General features: G+C 52.1%; 1 protein-coding gene across 3 annotated transcripts in view; it reads right to left on the bottom strand.

The window, feature by feature from the left end:
* The window catches only part of PPIL2 (peptidylprolyl isomerase like 2), a 27,351-nt gene extending 12,938 nt beyond the window's left edge, over window positions 1-14,413 (bottom strand). For all 3 annotated transcript variants that reach the window (XM_063085675.1, XM_063085673.1, XM_063085674.1), the window contains exons 1-10: window positions 14,298-14,413; window positions 9,598-9,647; window positions 8,777-8,822; window positions 6,775-6,837; window positions 5,442-5,493; window positions 4,673-4,724; window positions 3,578-3,669; window positions 2,475-2,564; window positions 1,544-1,619; window positions 278-438 (exon numbers count right to left, since the gene is read on the bottom strand). In XM_063085675.1, coding sequence (XP_062941745.1) covers window positions 278-438; window positions 1,544-1,619; window positions 2,475-2,564; window positions 3,578-3,669; window positions 4,673-4,724; window positions 5,442-5,493; window positions 6,775-6,837; window positions 8,777-8,822; window positions 9,598-9,647; window positions 14,298-14,329 — 714 coding nt within the window. In that variant the 5' untranslated portion in view covers window positions 14,330-14,413. The remainder of the gene's footprint in view (window positions 1-277; window positions 439-1,543; window positions 1,620-2,474; window positions 2,565-3,577; window positions 3,670-4,672; window positions 4,725-5,441; window positions 5,494-6,774; window positions 6,838-8,776; window positions 8,823-9,597; window positions 9,648-14,297) is intronic.

Raw genomic sequence — 14,413 nt, 5'->3', positions numbered from 1 at the left:
ATCCACTTGGAGCCTCTGGGCAGCTGTCCACCCAACCCATCTGCTCCTGGTTCGGGCTGAGAACCAGAGTACAGGACAGACCTTCCACAGCTGGGGCCACCACCTGATCTTCAACGCCAGTGAGGATGTCTGTACCACCCCCACCACCTTCTTGGAGCCATTGTGGGGGAGCCCTGAGGCCTGGGGATCCAGGGCCCCTGAGGGCGCCACAGCTCTGGAGGGGGTCCAGGCCCCCACAAGCCCCACCCCCAGCACCATTCCTCAGGGCTCCACTCACGGCATTCAGTTTGTCCACTTTCTTCTTCTCTGGCTCTTTCATGGTGGCTGCCAGAATCTCATCTCCTTTGAACTCTTTGTAGAGCTCCTGCAGGGTCTCGCGAGTCTCAGCATTTGTGTTTTTCAAATAATAAGACGGGTCCTGTTTGGCCTTTTCTTCATCTACAAAACAGCGCCGTGGCCTAAGCAGCTGGGCCCCAGCAGTGTTCCCAGACACAAGTGATGGGGACAGAGATCCAGAGCCAATGGCAACAGCAAAAGCTGCAGGCGGTGATGCCAGGGCCGCCCAGCCACACGTGGGCCCCATGCTGCTACCGTGTCACAGTAGCACTGGTGGACACAGCAAAGCTGGGTGCCCAGGGCACACAGCACCATGTGCCTGGCCACAGGCCCAGAGGGGTTTCCCCAGGCAGTGAACAGGGATGGGGGGGTTTGGGTCGACTTCTATTTTTTCCTTATATTTATGTGTATATTCCAATCTTTTTATAGTAGAGGTTTTGCTTTTGTAATTTTAAAAGTTATTCTTATTTACAATAATAGAAGCAAAAAAAAAAAAGATAAAAAAATAAAATAATAGAAGCATTTAGCATCTTTATGGATGTGAAGTGGCCAATCCATGCCATTCTGAAGGGCGTGTGCTGCCTGCTGGCCGAGGGCACAGCGCACCCTGTGGAGCATGGTCAGCAGCCCCACTGCACGGGCACAGTGGGCCCCAGTCCCTGGCCTCTGGGTTTTCCGAGCTTTGATGTCCCCGATTGTGTGCTCAGCCTACATAAGTTCTAACTAGTCAATACGACATGTATCACCAAGTGCCTGGGACACTGTCATCTGCAGCACTGAGGCCAACTGGTCTCTGAGCACGAGGACCCACCTTCACCCTGCAACGTGCTCAGCAATGTGCCCACTGATCCGGAGGGAGCAGAGGGACCAAGGGCCCAGCTGGCCACGGGACTTGGGCCTGACCTAAGCCAGAGCCTCCTTCCAGGGACACCTCCATCAGTGAACCTGGACAGAGAGAGGAATCCAGAAAGAGATTCCCGAGGAAAAGGAAGTGAGATATCCTGGCAGGGTGGTTAGTATAGCCCATCGGCGCTTCCATGCTGCAGTTAGCTCAGATTGTCTGAACATCTGAAGGAAATCCAGGGCCCTCTGGCTTGAGCCAGACCCCTGGACTCCCTGGCCCCAGGCAGGTGGGGGCTTGGCCCAGGGAGTACGGCTAGTTTCTCCCAAACCCCTCGCACCCAGCCCAGCTCCTGGCTGCACATACCTGGGTCTGTTACTCTCATGTTATTTTTAACATGAAAGAAGTTGGAGACATTGAACTTGTCCAAATTGGTGGGGTCCTGCAGCAAAAAGGAAATGCCCAGCAGAATGAACCCAGCACTACAGCCAGGCACCCAGCCTGCGGCCCCACAGCTCCCACACATGGCAAAGGACAGGCAGGTGCGGGGGATGGAGTGGGCAGGGGAGAGGCCAGTGGCTGCACTGAAGCCTGTAGGGCAAGTAGGGAAGAGGGGCAGGGGCTCCACCCCAAGCAACAAACAGGGGTGGGGTGGGGATGAAGGCACAGACTGGCTAGCTGCTCTCCAAACTGTGTCCCCTCCCTCCAGGGAACACAGCTAAGGATCATCCCTTGCTGTTAGGAAGCCAGGGGATGGCCTGAGTTTTGGCCGAGGGAAAATGGGCAACTGTGGGGCCACCCTCCGATGAGAATGGGACAAGCTACAGAGGGGACTGGTTGTTCCTGCAAGCTGGCCCAGGCCACACGCGGCTCCATCCGGGCAGGCTCCTGCTTTCCTAGGTTGTTTTTCATCAGTTCAGTCAGAGTCCTCCAACAGATGCTGGGGCACACAGTACATGCCAGCTCCTGCCCTTGAGGCAGCCGCAGCAGATTCAGCCTGTGCAGCAGCCATTCTGATGCCCTCATATGGCTTTGGGGGCAGACATGAGGGGCCCTGACATGCGAGGGCATCAGAGGAGGAGCCGTGAGAACCAGACTGGGGCAGCGGCCTGGGCCAAGGCCCAGGCGACCGAGAGCAGGAGGACTGGAGGTTGGGAGCATGAAGGGCAACTGGGGAACCACAGCTGGCCAGGGTCACAGGAGAGAAGACCACCGAGCCTGGCGTGAAGCAGTGGGTAGGCAGGGGGAGCTGATTGAACGTTCTGGGTGGTCCTTCCCATGAGAAGGGGACACTCACCTGGAGGGTGATAATGTCCTGCCGGGAGAAGGGCTCGTCAGTCAGCAGGTCTCGGAAGTTTTTGGCCTTGATGTTTAGCTGCTCCACAGCCTGCAGCCAGGAGGTAGTGTGGAGTTACAGTGCCGCAGGGAGGTCTGGAGCCAGCCCAGACTGAGTGCCATTTCAGAGGTGGGGAAACGGCGGAGACCACCCTGCACACGTCACGGGCTGGCAGCGGTGGCCCCTCTGTGACAAGCGCAGCTTGCTGAGCCCTACAGTGAGCCAGACCCAGCCCTTTCAGCAAAACTCCCCGTGGGATGCTCTCATGGCACACATTTTACAGATCAGCAAAGAGATTCAGGAAGGCCACCCACCCAGCCACTCCCCTTTTTACTGAGCACCTCCCAGGTGCCAGGGGCTATGCCACGGGCCGGCATAAGCAAACCCACAAGACACCTGCTCCAAAGCCCATCCGTGCGTGCTTCGGGCAAGCAGCAGCCCCCAGAGCCCTGGGGTAGTACTGGCCACCCAGGCCCTGCAAACATGCAGGTGTAGGAAATTAAACAGCAGCAAGGGAGGCTCTCCTTCACTGTGGGGCCTGCTGCCTGCCCTCCCCTGAGCAGGAGAACACTCCTCTCTTCCTACACCCACTCCCAGCCAGAATCCTCCTACCAGCCCAGATCCACTCCTTCCTGGGGACAGCTCCCTCTAGGACAGTGCTTGGCCTGGCCTGCTCCAGGGCTCAGCACTCCCCTTGAAGCCCTGGGGCCTGTCCTTAGAGCACAGGTTCCCTCCCCAGGGCTGGTCTCTGCTGAAGACATGGGGAGGACCCTCTGGGGTACAAGGACCCTAGCTTGGCAGCCAGAACTGCCTGGATTTCAGGTCCAGAGGTGACAAGAAGCACACCTCCCCTTTCCTGACCTGTCTGAAAGAAGAAGGCTGCCCAGGCTGAGCTTCTGCAGGACGCCCTGTGCTGGTGGCTGTGACTGTAAACTCCATGAGGACAGGCCATGTCCGCTGTGCCCAGCCCACCCCCAGCACCTGGCCAGCGGGTGCCTCCCCAGGGCACACTCCCAAGGGCCTCCATCCACACACTCCCCACACCCCCCAAGGCGACCACCCACCTCGTAGGCATAGACGTTACCAGTTGTCCTAATGGCCACGATGTGTGTGTTGTCGGTGAACACGGTGAACAGCACTGGGCAGTGGTATTTCTCTAGAGAGAAGGCACGCACAGAGAGGCCAGTCACCCCCACTGGCTTTGAACTTCCCAGTGAAGACCACTGACGCCAGGCCAGGAGAGAACTCAGGCCCCAGGTCAGAGAAAAAGAGGAGGCAGAAGCCCACGTCAACTGCCCAGAGCGGGCAACCAGAGGCGGGCAGCTGCTTAGCCCCCCCCATTACCATCAGGAAACTCCTATTCATCCCAGGACACACTGTGCTTTTTCTCTGAGTTCACTCATTCGTTCACCTGCGAACCCCAGCACTGACTGGGCCAGGCTCTGGGGTCAGACAGGGAGGGAGAATGGCCCAGCCTCACATGCTTTCAGCATCTCCCTGCAACACATGCACCCAGTAAGCACAGACAACCACCTAAACCAGGCATCTGCACGGGCAAAAGGAGACCTGGGCCAAGCCCACAAAGAACCTGGAGCAAGATCAGCACCCAGAGTGAGGCTGGGTGGGCAGGTTACTTCAGCTCAGGCGTGTGGCCAGGAGTACAGCAGAGGGCATTAGGGACATAAAGTAGGAGGGCCATAGCGCTGGGCTGGGGCTTAATGAGTAGTGATGCGGGGAAGCCCCGTCCAAGAGCCATCTGGCAAGTCCCTCCAGGCCACTACGCCTATGCCTGGCTGCCCACCCCAGGTCTCAGCCTGATCACCTTCTGCCTCCTGCAATGAACAGACTGCAGCTTCAGCCAGATATGGCCTGTACCCCTCAGAACCTGACTTTGCTCACAAAGGCCACTAGCAGCTCACAATGGCCTGATTGCCCTTGTGGGAAAAAGAGCCTAGCACCCAAGACTGTACCCCAACCCACCCCACCTCAAAACTATCTGGACCTTTAAGAAGAAATCATATGACATCTTCTGAGAAATTAAAAGCAAGTGTCCAGCTGGATCAGAAGGGAGTGACTGATTGTGTACAAGACCTTGGTGACAGCAGGAACCCCGGATTCTGCCAGCCATGCCTCGAGCTGGCTGTGATAGGATAACTCACCTTCACTGTTCTTGGCAAAGTTCAGCTTGATCAGGGACCTCCCGTCTAGTTTCTGGAAGAAGCATAACAATAACAATAATGACTAAGTGATTGATGTAAAGAGATGCTGAGGTTGTGAAACTGGGTGAAAGAGAGAGACTAGAAAGGACTCTGACCAGCCAATCCTTTGCAGCTACAGACAGACAAGAGGTAAAGCCACAGGGGTGACCTGGGGAGGCCCCAGGACACAGGATGAGCTGGAAAGAGGCTGCAGAACTGTGCACTGTTACACTGTTATTAGGAGTGTAAAATGATGCGGCTGCTTGGAGGGTGATTTGCCAGTAGCTACCACAACTGAGACTGAAAATGCACCCAACCAGTGACCCAACAGTCCCAGCAGAATATCCTGCGTGCCCAAAGGACATTCCCTGCACATCTGTTTGTTTGTAATAGCAAATGACTCAAAATCCAGCACAGCACACGCGCAGAGAAGGACATGCGCAGCCATCGCAGAGTAAGGCAGTGTCCTCTGTGCATACACATTCATGCAGACATTTGTGATACAGTGCAGGAGCCCAAAGCAAGGAAAAGAAGGGCTCACACACTAGGATAGCATCTGCAGCCCAAGAAAAGCCATATACAAATGTATATGCGTGTGCATGCAGGAGACATATCCAGAGAGTGCTCCATGAATGGGTCTCTACCACTTGCGTGCACATGAAAACCACCAGAGCAAAAGCACAAGAGGACAGTGTGCCAGCATCACCCACACTCCTGCACAGCCACCCACCTCTCCATTGCTGGGGTTGGTCCCGTACTTCTTAAGCCATGGCACGATGTTCCTGGAGGGAAGAGAGAACAGAAAGCATCACCAGGGTGGGTGGGCGCCACTAGGTGACAGCCACAGTCCTGGAGAGCTCCTTCCAGGTAAGAGGCCTGTGAATGGGTTTCACTTCACTTTAGGAGAGGAAGAGCTCCTTGCTGCATCAAAGGAAGTGGGGGAATATTTGTGGACACATGAGTTTCAAAATAAGTTCAGTTTTTATTATAGCTATGTATAAACAACAAAAACTATAACTAGCAAAAACAGGTGTAAATAAACGTGGATATGTCTGTGTAATGAAATACTGTGCAGGGCTGGCCGGTTAGCTCACTTGGTTAGAGCTGGTGCCGATAACACCAAGGTCAAGGGTTTGGATCCCCTTACTACCAGCCACCAAAAACAGAAAAAAAAAGGAAGGAAGTACAGAGTAAGCATCAAAAATTATAGTTTCAGAGACTTCTGAGTCACATGGAGGAGAAAGCCTCATCATAACTGAGTGAAAAATGGACTCAGAACTTTCTTCACAGTGTTATCTCAACCATGTTCCTACAAATAAACTCACAGAATTAAGAGGAGTATATTTACAGTGGTTATCCTGGATAGTGGGATTATGGTAAAATTTTTTTTTTCTTTGAAACATTTTCTAAATATTCTAAAATGAGCATGAAACATGAAAAAAATTCTAGAAGCTGGCTTATGCTGGAACACAAAACAGCATAATGCTTCAAAATACAGCACTGGGGGGCCGGCCCGTGGCTCACTCGGGAGAGTGTGGTGCTGATAACACCAAGGCCCCGGGTTCGGATCCCATATAGGGATGGCCGGTTGGCTCACTGGCTGAGCGTGGTGCTGACAACACCAAGTCAAGGGTTAAGATCCCCATACCAGTCATCTTTAAAAAAAAAAGAAAAAAGAAAAAGAAAAATACTCAGCTCCTTAACATTCCAAAACAGGTTCAGCTGTGCCAATTAGAACACTAGGACCCCCCTACGTGGGGGTAAGGCAGGGGTCAAATTCATTCCAGGCAGTGACAGCAGCACCTGCCAGTCACAGCTGCCTGACTGGGAGCCACAGAAGCCCTCCTGCCACTTTCCTGAGGCCTTGGATGTCCCACCTGGGTCCCCAAGAGGCCCACCCAGGGCTCCCAAAGCTGCTGAGACCAGGGGTTTGGCAACCTGAGCGTTGCCTGGCTCAGCACTACTGGAGCCACAAACCCTTGAATTGGCCCAATATCACCTTCCTTAGTAGGTGTCAACAATCTCACCACCTCTGTTAGGTCAAAATTCAAGGGAAAACTCACAGCAAGTCAAAGACGACACCTTCAGGGGTGCAGACCGGGTAGACGAAGGGCTGCAGAGAGAGACTGAAAAAAGGACAAAGTCACTCCTGGTCAGCGTTGTGATGTCTCCCTTTGGCCCTCCCTCCTTCAGTTGTTCCTTCAACAATTCCAGGGGCTCCTCTGCACAGCCTGTGCTGGCTGCCAGCACCAGAGGCAACCTGATGTCCCACCCTTCAGAGGCTCCGGGTACAAACCATTAAGTCCAAGGCCAGGGTCCCAGGGCATGGCAGCAGCCCAGCTTCTCTCATGCCCTCTGTGTGTCATGCAATGGTTTTGTCATCATGTTCAAGTCCAAAAGAAGTCCCAGGAGGTGGCCTCAGGAGGACAGGACTAAAATTCACTCTCCAAAACCTCAAGCAGCAGGCAAGCCATGCTTTTCTACTGAGAGCTGCCCTCTCCTATCCCAAGAGAGTCTGATGGGGCTTTCGTGCCTTGGGGTGCCCTGCCTGCCCCTGACCACAGAGTGTAAACACAATTTCCCACATTTCCAAGGGGTGGGTGCACAACTCAGGCAAGACCCAAGTCTCTGGGAGCCCTTGCAAAGTTCTGATACATAGATGTGGGGATAGAGAGAACTCCAAAGGCCCCAACCACCACAAGCCATTTCCCCCTCACAGACAGCCTGCTGAGGAAAAGCAAAGTTCACAGATGAGAGCTAGTAGCCTTTTTTCTTGCATGGAGATTTTGTCACTAGCCAGCCAGAGCCCTGGATAACCTGGCTTCTGTTTGTACATCAAACACCTACGAGTTTAGTCAGCACAGATCAGTCCCCAGGACCTGAAAAGTCTGGCAGCACTGAGGCTCTGGCCCTGCTGGGCTACCACCAGGCCTGGTGTGGTGACCTCTCAGGATGCTTGCTGCCCCAGGGAGCCCTCTCTGGCCAACCTCCTACTCTAACTGAAGCAGTGGTGGTGGTTCTGGAGGCTGACACCAAAGCAGGTTCCAGACATCATGGCAATGAACACACATCTGCTCCCCAAAGCATATTTTTCCCATAATCCAAGGTAGTTAAAAAATGGGTGAGATGCAGATCAGAGACCTCTTCGAGGAATTGGAATGAAGGACGGAAGCATTTCCATCACCTCGAATCACTCAGGTAAGACCACATTCCCATGAGGCCAACGACAAACCTGGTGGGGGTGGGGAGAAATCCTTGGCCTCATTTGTTCCCCCTCTCTGAGCAGGAGCCGGTAAGCAGAAAAGCGCCCACTAAGCACTGCGTGGGAGCCTCCTGGGGGCCCCTGGGCAGATGTGGGGAGGCCCTGTTGGGCTGCAGCGGCTGTACCCCCAGGCCTCCCTGCACTGTGCATGGCCCCTCTGCCCCTTTGTCACTGCACTGTGCTATCTGGCTGGCTAGCCTCAACTGAGGTGCCACAATCACCAGAAGAGCTTTGTCAGCTGTCAAGGCTCACTCTAACCTACAGAATCAGAATTCAGGGGGATGCTATGTAGAAGCACATGTGTCCATGACAGAGGTGACCATGGCCCAGGCTTGAAGAAACTTAAGCCCAAGGGGACCACCAGACCTGCCCATTCCCCAGTCCCCTCTCCCTGAATAGGCACAGTGTGTTGAGGTTCATTGTTCCTAGTCCTGCTTCTCCAACAGGCCCCCTTTTGTTCATACACATACCAACTTGGGCCAGGAAAAAGCATTTGGAGGGGTTCTGTATCTGGGTCCCTCCTGATCCCCACCAGTGACCTGAGTTCCCAAGTAGGGCAGAAGGGCCTCCCGGTGTCATTACCATTACTGCTGCTATTGACAACAAATGTAAACACAGATACAGTAAGCAGAAAAGACCCACTAGCTGTGGTCATTGTTGGGTCCTTCTCTCCCAGTTCGGAAAGATCCAGATGCAGGACTCAGAACCCCAACTGCATCCCCAAGGAGGAGGTTCACTATCAGAAAGTATGGACAGTGTGAGAGAACCAACACAAAGGAGTGATAAACTTGCAAAACTCTTACCTGCAGTGGTCAAAAGGTAAACGACGAAAATTTGTTTGTGGCATATCTATTTAAAATGAAATAAGAAACAGAAAACTTATTCTGTAAAATATTTCATCTGTGTGCTCTTATCAACAATTCAATTACATTTTATGAAAAAGTTTGTGTAAATTACCTAGTATAGCAATTTCTGTGGATTAAAAACCTTTTAACAGATATAACCCAAAAAAAATTCTTAAAAACTCAGAAGAAAAAGTAAAAACTTTTTTTTTTCATGACTGGCTGGTTATGGGATCTGAACCAGCCAGCCTTGGTGTAAAGGTATAAACTTTTTTCCTCCCATTAAAATTATAACTGTGCTCTCTTTACTGCAGCCTTGGTAGCTTTGGATATTATCACTTTTTTTATTCTTTATTAACTTGATAGAGAAAAAAATGTTATTTTAACCTACATTCTATAAAATCATCACTAAGATGAAACCTGTTCTCCTATGTTGAGTATATTTCCTCTTTTGTGAACTGTGCCCTCAGCCCATTTGTGTACCAGAGTTTCCATGTTCTTATTAATTGTCCTTTTTTTTTTTTTTTTTTTAAAAGATGACCGGTAAGGGGATCTTAACCCTTGACTTGGTGTTGTCAGCACTATGCTCACCCAGTGAGCAAACCAGCCATCCCTATATGGGATCCGAACCCGTGGCCTTGGTGTTAACAGCACCGCACTCTCCCGAGTGAGCCACGGGCCGGCCCTTAATTGTCCATTTTTACAGCTCACTGTATACCGAAGACATCCTTCCTTAATACCACCCCCAACCCCATGGAGAACAGAAAGATTTCATGCCTTACCTGCCTTTTTGCCACCATAGAAGTGAGTGTATTCAGCACAGGTAATGTACCTGAAGAAGAAAGAGGGAATGTTACTTACCACCACTCCCTTTATATAGAGGACTGAGTCTTTGGAAGTAAGTAATTGATGAGTTCGCTCATTTAGCAAATGCTTATTAAACACCTACTATATGTCACACACATAATGATCAACACAAAAGACATGGGCATACACAACTAGTAAATAAATACATTGCTTTAAAGGAAATGAAATAAAAATGTAACATCAGCCAAGCTGGGGCCACTGGAGCTCAGGGGAAGAGGAGGAGAGGCCTACGGAGTTCATGAAGGCAGGAGAAGCCACAATGAAAGAAAAAACTGCTCTCAGCGTTTTGGGCCGTGTCCACTTTAAGGCCGCAACTGCTGAGCGTACGGAGCAGGAGCAGGCAGAAGCCGCAGCTGTGCCCTTTGGATGGAGTTGCTTGGAGGCGGCAGGGGAGAAGAGGGCCATGGTGGCCCCCAGGACAGCAATGGTTCCCGTGGACCCATGCAGGAGTGAGGAGCCAGAACAGTTGAAAAAGGGGAGCCATTCAGAGGCCGGTGAGTCATCGCAAGGGACCGGCACAGGGCCCATCCCATGGGAAGCATTTGGAGCACTGGCAGTGGAGGAGACAGGCCCTCCGGGAGAACACCAGGACACAGAAAGGACAGACGATCCACCCTGCAATCAGTGCAGGACCACTCAGAAGAGACTACACAGGAATGCAGAATTGCATGGGGTGCAGTTTGATGAAAACACTCAGGCCCAGATCAGAGTTTCTACACAACCCAGGTGCACCCAGTCTCTGGAGAGCTGGAAGTACCTATAAGTTCAACCATTAAGTCCTGAGCAGCACAAAAAGCCTTCCCTAGGGAAACAGAAGCAAAGCTGCAATTTAGCTCAACCATAGAGCTCAAGTGCTGGTTCCCACAGGAAGTTCCCCCGTTTTAGAAGTAAGCAAAGGACAACAAATTAGATCCAGCCCAGGCACACCACTAGTGCCTTGGGGCCCGCCACGGGACATGAGGCATGGAGTCAGGGACTGGACCTCTGCCCACAACCAGGCACACCATGCCAGTGCCGCGGGGCCCTCCTGGGGACCTGAGGCATGGAGAAGGGGACCGGACTGCCCTCCCACAACCAGGCACACCATTCCAGAGCCTTCGGGCCCACCTGGGGACCTGAGGTATGGATAAGGGAACCAGACACCTCTCCCACAACCAGGCACACCATACCAGCACCTTGGGGCCCACCCAGGGATCCAAGGCATGGAGAAGGGGACCAGAACCCCCTCCCACAACCAGGCACACAGCACCAGTGCCTCAGGGCCCACCTGGGGACCCAAGACATGAAGCCAGGGACTGGACTGCCCTCCCACAACCAGGCATACTATTCCAGAGCCTTGGAGCCCACCCGGGGACCCAAGGCATGGAGAAGAGGACCAGACCACCCTCCCACAACCAGGCACACCACGCCAACACCTCTCGGCCTGCCCAGGGACCTGAACCCCCTCCCACAACCAGGCACACTGCACCAGCACCTCGGGGCCTGCCTGGGGACCCAAGACATGAAGCCAGGGACTGGACTGCCCTCCCACAACCAGGTACCACGCCAGCACCTTTGGGCCTGTCCAGGGACCCAAGGCATGGAGAAGGAGACTGGACACCCTCCCACAACCAAGTATATCACATCAGTGCCTTGGGGCCCTCCTGGGGACCTGAGGGATGGAGAAGGGGACTGGGCACCCCTCCCACAACCAGGCACACTGCACCAGCACCTCAGGGCCTGCCCGGGGACCCCAGGAATGGAGCTGGGGACCAGACACTCCCCACAACCAGGTTCCTGCCAGCACCAAGGAGCATGCCAAAAACATCACCTCCATGTGGGTGGTCCACCACAGCCACCACAATAAACATGGCGGCTGTGAAGCAGCTAGACACCACACCCTTCACACAGATGGTCTGCCAGCCACTGGAGTGTATTTACACAAGGAGAATCACCAGTAGAGATAAAGAAAAAAATAGTAGGTCTTTCTCCACAAAGCCCATTCCAGAGTGACAGAAGAAGCATCTGCTCTATGATAATACTGGGGGACCTGATCACACCTCTCAGCATTGGACAGATCATCTAGGCAACAAATCAACAGAGTAACCATTACTCTTTCAGAAGGAGAGAAGAAATCTAGGGTAATTAGAGGGGGGAGGGAGAGGGGGATGGGAAGAGATTGGACAAGAGGCATAAATAATAAGTATGATTTGTAACAAGATATATGCTAGTAATATTGATTTGATCAGCATATCTCAATGTTGAACCCCCAAAATATGTATAATCAACTTTGATGGAAGGAAGGAAGGAAGGAAGGAAGGAAGGAAGGAAGGAAGGAAGGAAGGAAGGAAGGAAGGAAAGAAGGAAAGAAGGAAGGAAGGAAAGAAATGAAATGAAATGAGAAGGAGCTGGGCTTGTGAAGATCTTGGGGAAGGGCTTTCCAGGCAGGAGGACCAGCAGGCAGATCAAATATAAAAGCCCTGAGGCAGGAAAAGCTGGGTGTGTTCCAGAAGAAGGGAGAAGTCACTAGAGAAAAGCACGTACGGGGCACGCAGCAGCAGATGAAGACAGAGGCACGGACAGTGGCTGGATCACAAGGGGCCTTGCAGGCCATGGTAAGGGCTCTGGATGTGCCCTAAGTGGGACAGAAAGCTGTCGGCGGGTTTCAAGAAGGGCCCTGGGATGATCTAACGTATGTCTCAAAGGAGCATATGAAAAAATGCTCAACATCACTCAGCATCTGGGAAATGCAAATCAAAACCACACTGAGATACCATCTAACCCCAGTTAGGATGGCTAAAATCCAAAAGACTCTGAACGATAAATCCTGGAGAGGTTGCAGAGGAAAAGGAACTCTCATACATTGTTGGTGGGACTGTAAAATGGTGCAGCCTCTATGGAAAATGGTATGGAGGTTCCTCAAACTATCGCAGATAGACCTACCATATGACCCAGCTATCCCACTGTTGGGAATATACCCAGAAGAATAGAAATCATCAAGTTGAAGGTATACCTGTTTCCCAATGTTCATTGCAGCACTCTTTACAATAGCCAAGAGTTGGAACCAGCCCAAATGTCCATCATCGGATGAGTGGACATGGAAAATGTGGTACATCTACACAATGGAATACTACTCAGCTATAAAAACGAATGAAATACTGCCATTTGCAACAACATGGATGGACCTTGAGAGAATTATATTAAGTGAAACAAGTCAGGCACAGAAAGAGAAATATCACATGTTCTCACTTATTGGTGGGAGCTAAAAATAAATAAATAAATTCACACACACACACACACACACACACACACACACACACACACAAACACACACACACAAAAAAAAAACCGGGGGGGGTGGAGAAGACATAACAATTGCAGTTCCCTGAAGTTGATACGACAAGCATACAGAAAGGACATTGTTGGGAGGGAGGAGGGAAAGGGAGGAGGGAGGGAGGTTTCGGTAATGGGCCACAATAATCAACCACATTGTATATCGACAAAATAAAATAAAAATAAAAAAATAACGTATGTCTCAAAGGATTATTCTTGCTGCTGTCTGTAGGAAGCTATGCCAGAGAGGCCACAGAAAACCAATAAGGAGATGACTACAAAGGTCCGAGAAGGAGTTGGCATAAACTCCACCTATGGGGGAGTGGTGGACGAGGTGAGAAGTGGTCAGTTCTTGAAAAAGCCAGCAGGACTTTCTGATGGACAGGGGGTAAGAAGCACCAAGGCCAACTCCCGAACTTCCGACCTGAGCAAACTGAGTAGCAGTGTGACCACTGAGATTGGGAGGATGGGGAAGGAGCAGGCTCAGGGGCTGAAAATTAAGAGTTCCGTTTGGGGCACACTAAATTTGAGATGTCTATTAGACCTCCAAGTGGAGGTATCTAATAAGCAGCTGACTATTGCAGGACTGGAGAGATCCGCTTATAGATGACCAAAAGATCACCCACAGAGGAGGTAAATAGAGAAGAAACCAATGAGGTCAGGGAGAAGGGGATGGGGGTCCAGCAAGAAAGACTGAGAAAAGAAAGTGGGAAAAAGAAAAGAAAGGAATGGGAGGAGGAGAAAAGAAAGGAATGGGGGCGAAAGTCTGACTGGAATGGTTTCGAGAGACAGCTGAAAACCGCAAGTAGACGCCAGTCTTTCACTTGTTATAAAGAGGATTAAAGAAACACAGCTGGAGCGGAACATGGGGCCCGGTTGGCTTGTTTTAAACGGGAAGACACTGTAGCGTGTATGGGGGCTGCTGGCGTGAACCGGCACTGAGGGAGACTGGAGGTGCAGAAGAGAGGGAGACTACTGATTCAGGGGCAAAACTAGCAGTGGAGAGAGGGGCGGTCCGGGGCAAAAGCGGACAAGTAAAGACGGAGCCCGCAGAGCGCTGAGGCCGGAGTTAGGGCCGCGCTCAGGAGCCGCAGCTGACGGTATCACAGCCGGGATCCCGGGAGATCGGGGAGGCTGGAGGATCATTACCCCACCTGGGAAGGGGGCGGAGGCCTTCGGGAGGAAGTGACATTTAGGATGGACTCTGCGACCACCTCTGAGAGAGGGAAGAGGAACGGCGCGAAGTACGAGACAGGCTGCAGACTGATAGCGGGGTGCTGCTCCCGGTTGCGGCTCAACTTACATCTTGTCCTTCTGGTGCTGTCGCTTGCCCATGGCGGCGGCACCGGCGGCAGCAGCGAGCGCAGAAAAGAGACCCTAGGCAACTCAAACCCCGGAACCTCGGCCGCGTATTTGGCT

Source organism: Cynocephalus volans, chromosome 2 (assembly GCF_027409185.1).
Source record: "Cynocephalus volans isolate mCynVol1 chromosome 2, mCynVol1.pri, whole genome shotgun sequence".
Lineage (NCBI taxonomy): Eukaryota > Metazoa > Chordata > Mammalia > Dermoptera > Cynocephalidae > Cynocephalus > Cynocephalus volans.
The sequence above is the reverse complement of the archived record's forward strand: the minus strand, read 5'-3'. Positions and strand labels throughout refer to the sequence as shown.